Source organism: Zeugodacus cucurbitae, chromosome 5 (assembly GCF_028554725.1).
Source record: "Zeugodacus cucurbitae isolate PBARC_wt_2022May chromosome 5, idZeuCucr1.2, whole genome shotgun sequence".
In the NCBI taxonomy this organism is placed as follows: domain Eukaryota; kingdom Metazoa; phylum Arthropoda; class Insecta; order Diptera; family Tephritidae; genus Zeugodacus; species Zeugodacus cucurbitae.
In genome coordinates this window covers 52,334,065-52,345,142 of record NC_071670.1, presented here as the reverse complement: position 1 = coordinate 52,345,142, position 11,078 = coordinate 52,334,065, and the positions used below count along the sequence as shown (strand labels likewise).

At 32.5% G+C, this 11,078-nt stretch overlaps 2 protein-coding genes and 1 long non-coding RNA gene across 6 annotated transcripts; 2 read left to right on the top strand and 1 right to left on the bottom strand.

Annotated features, from left to right (window-relative positions):
• Positions 1-241: 241 nt before the first annotated feature.
• On the top strand, positions 242-3,964 carry LOC105210587 (putative fatty acyl-CoA reductase CG5065). 2 transcript variants are annotated; one of them, XM_011181635.3, is made up of 11 exons: positions 242-360; positions 1,030-1,091; positions 1,376-1,661; positions 1,807-1,957; positions 2,021-2,106; positions 2,179-2,288; positions 2,350-2,545; positions 2,608-2,785; positions 2,995-3,065; positions 3,135-3,260; positions 3,333-3,964. In XM_011181635.3, exons 2-11 carry the CDS (start codon positions 1,037-1,039, stop codon positions 3,568-3,570), a joined length of 1,497 nt encoding a protein of 498 aa, XP_011179937.1. In that variant the 5' UTR covers positions 242-360; positions 1,030-1,036; the 3' UTR covers positions 3,571-3,964. The 2 variants fall into 2 exon arrangements, with proteins under 2 accessions (XP_011179937.1, XP_054087548.1); XM_054231573.1 differs by lacking the exon at positions 242-360 and having other exon boundaries at positions 1,012-1,091.
• A 569-nt stretch (positions 3,965-4,533) lies between these two features.
• On the bottom strand, positions 4,534-9,045 carry LOC105210586 (actin, cytoplasmic A3a). Of its 3 annotated transcripts, none has more exons than XM_029039238.2 (2): positions 8,887-9,045; positions 4,534-5,885 (listed from the first exon to the last, which is right to left on the bottom strand). In XM_029039238.2, the coding sequence occupies exon 2, from the start codon at positions 5,875-5,877 to the stop codon at positions 4,747-4,749; it is 1,131 nt and encodes a 376-aa protein (XP_028895071.1). In that variant the 5' UTR covers positions 5,878-5,885; positions 8,887-9,045; the 3' UTR covers positions 4,534-4,746. The 3 variants fall into 3 exon arrangements, with proteins under 3 accessions (XP_028895071.1, XP_028895072.1, XP_028895070.1); XM_029039239.2 differs by lacking the exon at positions 8,887-9,045 and adding an exon at positions 6,549-6,787; XM_029039237.2 differs by lacking the exon at positions 8,887-9,045 and adding an exon at positions 5,962-6,096.
• LOC128922090 (uncharacterized) lies at positions 6,949-10,647 on the top strand. The gene is made up of 2 exons (XR_008471362.1): positions 6,949-7,560; positions 7,717-10,647. It is a non-coding gene; the product is annotated as an uncharacterized LOC128922090 (long non-coding RNA).
• The last annotated feature ends 431 nt before the right edge of the window (positions 10,648-11,078 follow it).

Here is an 11,078-nt window from a genome sequence, read left to right as displayed (position 1 = left end):
TATTCAAGTACCTAAGCATAAAAAATAAATTATTATTTATAAAATGACTTAAACCCTTTAACAAATACGCAATGCAATGTAAGTATATATCGAAAAGCAAATGAACATAAGCAAGTGTATATATGAATGTAAATTGTTTTTGTTTTGTCCCCCAGCAAATTCCAACTTTAAATTATTCATGAATTAGTAAAAAATGGAATTGAACGAAACTGTTTAAGAATAAAGTCACAAGTTAATTAAAAAAGAAATTATTTTCAGTTTGTGTTGGACGACATCGAAGTGCACATTCGACAAAGTTGTAAGCTGTTTCCGCTGATTTTTTATAGAACTGCATTTTCACTAAACAGGATACAGTTAGCAGTATGTATATATTTATATTACCACGCCGAAATAGACTAATACTCGGAAGAAAAATATTTATATTCAAACGGTTTAATTTTTTTAGAAATTGTCTAACTTCGTTAAATAGTAGTTGGAACTAAAATTCAAAAATCAAAGTATGTTAAAAATCTGTCGTTAAAAATCTAAAATTTGAATTAGTTGCCACCGTGGTCGAGAAGGCGTTATACATTTACATCTAACAACGCTCGCATTTCGCAAATATCGTTATTATTACCTTGTATAGCTCATTGTTTTTATAGAGCAACTTTAAATTATTTAACTTATGATTTATATTTATTTATATAATACTTATACAGAATATAACGTTAATGTACCTTTAAATCAAAATGTGCATTTATAAGGAGCGTTTGACGACAAAAAATGTTTATTCAAATTTAATTGTTGAGTCAATGACCCTTAGCACACAGGCAAGAACAATGTCAATGGTTTCGTATTGAAAATGTTAATTAGTATTTAAATTAAAAAACAAATCGCTATATAAAGTTCAATCTGAATGAACCCTACTTATGTGATTTTCTTAGATAACTCGGGCTGCCGTCATGCTTCAAAGTATATATGTTTATCATTTTAAATAAACTTGAAGTAAATTTAAAATACTTTTTGAGATGTAATTTTTAATACTTTCAGGTTTAAAATGCTTATATCACAATTTTTCGAAAACCAGGAGATCTTTATTACAGGAGGATCAGGTAAGTTTGAAAATTATTTGATTATAATACGAAATCCTCAATTAAATACCGTTTTAATTCATAATACAAATTAAATTAAAATAAATAGTTAGTTAAAATAAAATAAGAAAAAAAAAACAAATATTTTCGTTTTGGAAATATTTTTTTTATTAGTTATATCGTTAATTAAATATAGTTGTATTCATGACATTATATAAAATAGAAGAATACTTTAATGACAATCTAGCTTTAGCAGAGCTTAACCATGAGTGAAATTTTTATGTTAAATTTTTAAAATATTTCAGGTTTCATTGGGAAGGGGCTCATTGAAAAAATTTTGCGCTCTTGTCCAAATGTAGGCGCGGTCTACGTCCTATTACGACCGAAAAAAGGAAAGAATATCGAGGATCGTTTAAATGATATATTAAATTCTCAACTATTTGAACGACTTAGGCAAGAACAACCGCAAAATTTGAAGAAAGTACATGCCATTGCAGGTGATTGTAGTGAGCTAGGTTTGGGCATTAGTGAATTCGATTTGATACGATTGAAAAATGTGAACATTATTTACCATTCAGCTGCCAGTGTAAGGTATTGTATACACATAAATCTCTTAAATAACAAATTAAATCAAATAAATTCTTAAGAAGTTCTTTTTTGTGTTATTTTACATTTAAACCAAACATTTTATATATTTTAATATTTAATTAATAGTTATTTTTAAATTATTTAATAGATTTGATGATCCATTGCGCGATGCTATTCTCATGAATACACGTGGCACCTATGAGCTGATCAAAATCGCTGAAAATCTTAAGCATTTAAAGGTCTTTATACACGTTTCCACAACTTACTGTTATCCAAATCGACGAGTTGTTGGGGAACAGGTATTGTTTTTATTAGTAATCGAATTATAAAAAAAATTAGATTATAAAAATAATTTTTTTTAGTTTTACCCATCTTATGCAGATTGGCGAACAACAATTAAGCTGGCCGAAACATACAATACTGAAATGTTGAACGTCTTCAATCTGAAGTAAGGGAATTTGAAATTTTATTTAACATATACAAGATGAATAGTTTTGTTTTTTTTTTGCACAATATTCAGATATGGCGACTTCCAACCAAACACTTACACATTTACAAAGAGTTTAGCTGAACAAATCATCAAGGAGTATAAAGATCGTCTTCCTTTGGTCATATTTCGACCATCAATAGGTATGTATTACTTATATAATATCGTTACCTATTTGTTTACAACTTTATTTTCTTTTTACAGTTGTATCATCCATTATCGATCCAGTTCCTGGGTGGGTGGATAACTTCAACGGCCCCATTGGAATGCTAGTGGCTTGTGGCATTGGCATATTCCGTACAAGTTATGGTGAACCAAATATTATTTCTGACTTTGTACCAGTCGATATAGTTGTGCGAGCCATGCTAATTGCTACATATCGTAAGGGTAATGAGAATAGGTTAGTGAATTTTCTACAAAATGGCTACATCAAATCTTTAAGTTTATGTTTTTAATTATTAGAGATAAAGATGCATCGAAATTGGAAGTAGTTAATTGTGCTGCTTCAAAGATTTGTCCAATCACTACTGGCGAAGTCATCGAAATCGGCAAAAAAGTTATAAAAGAAACGCCTTTTGAAAAGACACTATGGGTACCAGATGGAAGCATAACGCGGTGTCCAGTATGGAATTTTATACGGGTAGGTAGTAAACATATCTAAATTTGATAAAATAGAAGTATCAAAAGCCTTAAAAATCTTGTTGGTTAAAAAAATAATGGTGATTATATTACATAGTAAAATATTCCCAGAAATTTACAAAACCACATATGTATATTCAAGAAAATATTGTTTATAGATGTTGTTTCACATTAAACCAATTAATAACAACTGTTTTACGATACTTTCAGTTCTTTACTCTGCAAATTTTGGTAGCAATATTTGCCGATTTTGCCTTGCGGTTTACTAATACAAAACCATTGTAAGTTATAAAATTTGTGGTAATAGTAAATACTTACTAAAATTCCAAAATACTTACCTATTTTTACAGTCTATTAAAATTACAAAGACGTATTTACGCTGCTACATTGGCATTGCATTATTTTGTAACCACTGAATGGGACTTCAAGAACGACAATTTCTATGAATTAAATTCCTTTGTACCAGAGTCTGAAGTGTAAGTATTTGTTGTTTGTATAGCCTTCTGTAGATCAAGTAATAACTATAAAAATTGCTTTTAATATTGAAGCGACAAATTTGGGTTCTTACAATACAGAGATCTAGATTACGAACAATTTTTCCGCAAGGGTATACGTGGGGCAAGAGTATTTCTGTTAAATGAACCGCCAACGTGTTCTCAGGGTGCATTGACACGCATGAAAATCTACAAAGCATTACACTTTCTCTTCAAGTTGATCGGAAGTGTGCTGATTCTACGCTTTGTAGCAAATTTCATTTATTATAAATTTTTTACTACTGTCATATAACTGCATCCATATTACATTCTCGTTTTTTTCATTTCATTCATTTGGAATACACATTGACATTTTATGTAATTTAATGCACCTACCCGATATAAAACTTGTATTTTTGAATTATGTAGTTCAAATGGATAGTTCGTTTGCTTACAAAAATTCTAACTTTCAGCAATAAAAAGATACGTAATTTATTTTTATATATCTTGGTTTATTTTTGTTGACAAATTTATTACAATTATTTTCTTGCTATTTGCTGTTCAATATCTTGTAGTAGCAATTTGATGCGTTTTATCTATCCTTCGCAAACTAATCTTCTTTACGTCAAATCTCAACCACATAGGTTGGAAAAATATACACATATGCATGGTTGCGGATGACCTTGTTCTTGTTCTTCGCAGTCTTATTAGAGCAAAACAAAAGTGAAATTTACATGTGTAATTTCCACGAGATGGTACTTAGTCATAAGTTATGCATATGGTACATATTTCTCTGACTGCACCTTACCATCTTAATAATGAAAAATGGGCCAGATGGCAAAGTCTTTCTTGTTTAAGAAAATATTTCTTTTTTTATTAATATTTTTGTTGTTCAAGTCTTTAGTAATTCTTTGTTTAATTAACATTTTAGCGTAAGAAAATCAATACGCATGTAATTAAAAACAAAATGAAATTAAAATTATTCATTACATTGTTTGCAAGTATAAAAATGGAAAGTTGCGTCATTTTGAAGCTACGAATTTATGTACGTATGCGTAAGCTTCTATTTGAGCACTAACTTGGTGTTTATGAATTAGAACACAAAACGTCTTTTTATTATGCTTATGGTGCACATGAATACATTTATGTATGTAATGGAAACATTTTGTGAAATATGTATGCAATAATGATGAAGATGTATCTAACTTCATACGGAACTCATTAATTTGTGTACTCTCGAATTTAGAAAATTTCCAAATAAAGAAAAAAATCGACATTTTAGATTTTTGGTTATAATGTCCCCCTCATGTCCCACTCGTGCGTAGACGAATGGATGACAAGAAGAGTTTGCCAATCTTATTCTTTCCTCTCAAGTTTTTGTAACATTTTAAATAATTAGAAAATAATACATTTGAATGAAAACTTAAAAAAATGCTTTAAAATTCTAGAATTTTGTTTGGTTATGTTATGTAAAATACCATTAACCAGTTTAGAAGCATTTCCTGTGCACAATGGATGGGCCGGATTCGTCGTATTCCTGTTTCGAGATCCACATCTGTTGGAAGGTAGACAAAGAAGCAAGGATAGAACCACCGATCCATACGGAGTATTTGCGTTCTGGTGGCGCAATGATCTTGATCTTCATTGTTGATGGAGCCAAAGCGGTGATTTCCTTCTGCATACGGTCAGCAATACCTGGGTACATGGTGGTACCACCAGACAGCACAGTGTTGGCATACAGATCCTTACGGATATCAACATCGCACTTCATGATGGAGTTGTATGTGGTTTCGTGGATGCCGGAGGCTTCCATACCCAAGAAGGAAGGTTGGAAGAGAGCTTCTGGGCAGCGGAAACGTTCATTACCAATGGTGATCACTTGACCATCAGGCAATTCATATGATTTCTCCAATGACGAGCTGGATGCAGCGGTGGCCATCTCTTGTTCGAAGTCGAGTGCGACATAGCACAATTTCTCCTTAATGTCACGAACAATTTCGCGTTCGGCAGTGGTTGTGAATGAGTAACCACGTTCAGTCAAGATCTTCATTAGGTAGTCGGTTAAATCGCGACCAGCCAAATCCAAACGAAGGATGGCGTGTGGCAGGGCATAACCTTCATAGATTGGAACAGTGTGGGAGACACCATCACCAGAATCCAGCACAATACCAGTGGTACGACCAGAAGCGTACAGAGAAAGTACGGCCTGGATGGCCACATACATGGCGGGTGTGTTGAATGTTTCGAACATGATCTGTGTCATCTTCTCACGGTTAGCCTTTGGATTCAAGGGGGCTTCAGTCAACAAGACTGGGTGTTCCTCGGGAGCGACACGCAGTTCATTGTAGAAGGTGTGATGCCAGATTTTTTCCATATCATCCCAATTGGTTACAATACCGTGTTCAATGGGGTATTTCAGGGTTAAGATACCACGTTTGCTCTGTGCTTCGTCACCGACGTACGAGTCCTTTTGACCCATACCAACCATCACACCTTGATGACGTGGGCGACCCACAATTGAAGGGAAGACAGCGCGGGGTGCATCATCACCAGCGAAACCGGCCTTGCACATACCGGAACCGTTGTCAACAACCAAGGCAGCAACTTCTTCGTCACACATTTTGTTTGCTAAAAATAAAAAAGAAACATTTATTAATACAATTATACATACACATACGTTAATTGAAATTTGCTATGTATTGACTTTTTAACTTAGAGTGCCGGTTCTTAGACTCCTTTCCCTTATAAAAGTTACGACGAAGTTTAGACTTTTTATTGCCAATTTTAACGAAAAGTTTCTTTGGTGCAATATATAATTTGGAAGAAGCAAATTTATTTACAAAACGATAATCATGCAACCGCGCGAATATAGAGGAAAACATGAAATTTAAATAAAATTCACTACAATTTCAACATAAATGAGACAACATTTGAAATATAAAACGAAGCCATCTAGTAATACTCAAACTACATAAAGAATCACTTTGGATTAAATAAATACAATTATTTACACTCATAATTCAATTCAATATCTGCACTAATTTCAAATCATTTATATGCGAATTTTGTTTTAAACTGTGAAAAATCTAAACCAAGAAGTCTCAAAGGGCAACGCCCGACTTAAAAAATGGAAAAAATATACAGCAAATACTAACAAACAAAAAAACGGACTAATATAACAATCGTATCCGAATGCCGGCCGGGGTAATATAATATGTATGCACATTTATAGCTACATGAACTAAACCTATTACAAAACCGGTATTAATATATACGCGCTATATGTCTCACCTTTGAAGTTTGGTTTACAATAAAATCTAAATTCGTAAATTGACGCACTAGAAGCGTTTTAAAATTTCACGGCTATTTAAAGATGCTGACTTGGCAAACCAGAAAATCTCAGCTTAAATATTGAATACAGAAGTTCAACTAATCACTTTGACAGTCCAACAACGAATGGGACGCCGTTAAGCAAAAAATGCCAGTTAAAATTTCTACATATCAACGAGTGAACACCCAAACGAGTAGCGAGTACCCCTCGCCGCTTTTTCGAAAACGAATGATGAGAGTGTCATTTAAAACGAAGTCTATACAATTCTATCTTTTCGGCTCAAGATTCGTGAGTTCTACAAGAGTGACTGAGAGCGCAATAGAGCACCAACGAGTTGACAAACGACCTCGCTGAATCGTGTTTTCGATAAACCCCCACTTTTCGCTCTCTAAATTCATCAGCAGTTCGCAGCTCTAGTATACGCGATACCATTTTCGTGACCATATATGGTCATGTTTGCTGTGCTGCAGTGAAAAATCGTAAAGCGATTTCTCGAATTACCCCTACTGGCGAAAAGAAGTAACTTCATTTTTCTATTTATCATGTTCGCAGCGCGTGTACGATACATTAGTGTGAGTGAGCCAGACATACTATAGGTGAAGAAAGATTAAGTAGAGGGGACTTTAACAGCCGATACCATAAAAGAGCTTCTTCGACAAAACCGGCATTTTCTACTATACCTTATACATACATATGTATGTATATGTACATCTATGTAAGCTTTAGCTTTTTGTTTGATCAAAAAGGCAACTGAAACGAATTAACGGTTAAAAACTTGGAATTCTTGAATTAAAGAGTGCGGAAAAAACAAGGGCGGAAGAGCAAAAAATGAGTCAAGTTCAAATGTGGGCAGCGTTGTACATTAGATGCATATATATGTTGGTGTATCTAACTATACATACATATATGGAAATACATAGTAATGTGTTTTACGACTATGGACGCTTTTAGGGTGCGGCAATTTTTAACCAGGTATGTACTATGTATTTAAATAAGCAATGAGAAAACGAATTATCCACCTACATAACAATAATAGTTTAAATATTTAACCGCTGATCTATTAACTAAATTTTTTTATTGCTTATGTATCTACATATCTTTTTAATGTATTATGTTCGAAATCTCTAGCATATAGTGCAATTTTCGGCTTTTGCATTTGCTCATGCATACATATGTACATATGTATGCACTCGTTGTTTGCATGCATGTGGGACATATTAATGTCGAAGCCGGCTTACGCCATGACGTGTTTCTCTCGTTCGCAAAGAGACAGCTGGGTAGTCCAACAAAAGCGACTAAAACTGTAAATTGTGATGGCGAACAGTCAACTTTCTTTTCAATTGAATTTGCAAAAAGTGTGTGAATTTGTATTGTTAAAAACAATTTTGGGTGAAAATATCTATTAAAATGAATACGAAATGAAAGTGAAATCATTTTTAATTCAAAAAACAAACTCTGAATACAAAAGTGACTTTATGTACGGCACAACTCTTCAAGCGAAAAATGTTCAGGCGTGCTAACAATACACAATTTAATGTGGGAGTTACTGGGAATGTTAAGACGACAAGGGCGTTGTCGAGGTCAATGTCTACTACCTCAACGTAGTCTCCAGCCTGACTCATGCTACTGCATATGAAATGTATATGCATTTATATATACATACATAAGTACATTCGTACACATCCATAGCATCGGAAGTGGCTTACAATTGGAATTTGAAAGTATGTTCCGTTCTCGAAACTACAGGTAAGTGGCCACGCCCGTTAATTTTTAAATTTTGCCATGTGATTCAATTTGATAATAGATTTAGTTTTTTTTTTAATCGCCTAACGACATTCTAACATAATCAAATGTATTCACACAGGTGTGTACGCCATAAATGAGATAAGCACAATCTTATCAAGCGTACACTTAATACGCCCAAGGTCCAAAACTTTATTGCATAACTTGATGTGATTTCCGCACATGACAATTCGCAAAATATGCCAGTTTTAATCATTTTCCTTCAGTTCTATTCATAACTTTTCACTTTTTGTAAATACTCTTTAGAATATATTTATTCAAATTTATTTTTCACTTGTTGATAATTCATATAGCTTTATTCATATTTTGCTTTCATATAATCCAAACGTTTCGTAAACGTTAGTAGTTAAAATTGTTCAAATTTTCACTATTTATTTCAGATATGAGTATCTGAGAATTTTTCAATTATTCTCACTTTTTCGATTGGCACTGTTAAGTCTTAGCGTTTTTCACAAATTTCAAAATGTTTCGTTTTGATTTTTTAAAAATACTTACTTTTGTTAAAGTTTTAAGTTTACTAAAAATTAATTAATATTATTTGAAGTCTTATTGGACTTTGTGTTGAGTTGCTGCTGTGCCTTTCTGTATCGCACACACTACAAGAACGCAAAATGTAATGATACCAAAACACGTTAACACGCGCTTATAAAGGCCCCAACTACGCCAGTGGCTCCTTATCAGTAAAGACTCTAACTTTTACCATATATGGATGTGGAACCGCCGGCCGTAGATACTAGAGAATTTCTCGCTTACCGCTTTACCCGGCTTAAAAGGGTGTAAGTGTGAACAGTATGGCGATAGTGAGTAGAGAGAGATGTACTACATGATTTGACGAATGGTTACTCGCTCTCAAACTCTCTCTGCGCTCAAAATTGCAAATAATCAGTGTTGTTTCTGCATCTCAATACTCGATAGTATATGCATATGGGCAAATTGTATATAGTGTTTGTATATATTTGAAATTGTGTTTTTTTTTAATATTTTATCAAAATTTCTTGTTATCAATTGATATGAAATTGCTTTCTGAGCTGTTAGAACATGTCGCTTATCAATACAATGAAATGCTTAACGTTACTCTGTTGTGTACATATGTACATATGAAACTACAAATATGCATTTTATGAAAAAAAGTACTTAACGTATATCGAACCAAATTTACATTAAATTTCCATCTTTTATCAGCATATTTCTAAAAAATCTAAAAAAAAAATATTTTCATATTTTATCCCATGCATTCAATGTAATATAAATGCAACATTGAAATATATTTTGTAAACTCTCCTTTTCTCTCAACTTTTCCCCTTGCACACAAAAATGGTGGCAATAAAATATCGTTGAACGCGAAAGAGAGTTTAGTATTTTTTTGCTAAAGTCTGTCTCTGGAGGGGAAAGCCGGAAAGTGAATAAGAAATATCGGTTTAATTTTTCGTTTATTTTGTTTGAGGTTTAAAGTTGATTTTCGGTTACAAAATAGACTTTTTATGTGCATATTTCAATAGAACATAAAATCTACTGCTTTTTTAGTAGATATAAATGTAAATATAAATGTGTATTTTTATTTCTAATACTATATTGCGGCATTTAACACTATTTTATTGAAAGATTGCAATAAATAACAAATACACTTAATATGTGGTTTGCTTTCTCACACACTTTTGTATATATGTACATACGTACATATGTATGTATGAATATATTTCTGTGAGCATGAGGAGCAAATGTATACAAGTTTGGCTTGAATTTCATTGTGACTCACAACTAGATATGGAAGTAAATATTTTTGTTTTAACGTCTAAAATGTTAATGCATACACATATGCTTGTATATACATACATACCTCACATATACATAAATATATATTTATATGTTTTGTATTCTATATACCACATAAACTCGCAATACAAATTTGTATCTGTACATAAATGTCGCTTCTTGCAAGAATCATGTTGTTATTGCTTTTGTTGTTGTTGGTTTCTGAGCACCCTTGCACATTTGGTTTTGAAGATAAAGACCGTCTGGATACATTTGTATGCACATACATACATATTTCTCATACATAAGCATGTGTGCACGCGGAATTGCATATGGTTTTAAACGCGGAGTCGGTATCAAGGCGTTGCCGGCATCGAATGTGTGCAATGGTTATAGTTTTAGCAGCTGACTAATTTACTTTGGCTGTTTTCTTAGAACATTCGTATACTCTTTTGTGCTACTGCCCGTGGGTTACAGTCGTATTAAAGTCGACTCTAAATAAATTAGAGACTAACCAGCTACCCATTTTAAAATTTAAACTTAGGAAATGTGTTTTATCTACATTTTTATGACTGAAGTAAATATTTAACTACTGTTTATCTAGCTGAGATAATCAACTAAGTCTTACCTTTGTTTGACAACTTTCTGGTTGTTGCATATTTGGATGTATTATTATTATATATACATGCATTAAGTGTCATATATTCGAAGATATTAACGCAATAAATTTTTTTGTTTTCAAAAGTTTTACATTTGAAATTAATTTAAAAAAAGATGTAATTGTATATTGTAAAAATTTCATAAGTTATATGAGAATATAGCAACATTACTAAAGTAATATTGCTTTTCATTGTGTTTATAGGCAATCCTAATTGGAAGCCAGATGCGATTTTTTCATCGTAGCTATGTATATCCTAGTCTGCCAATAATAAAAA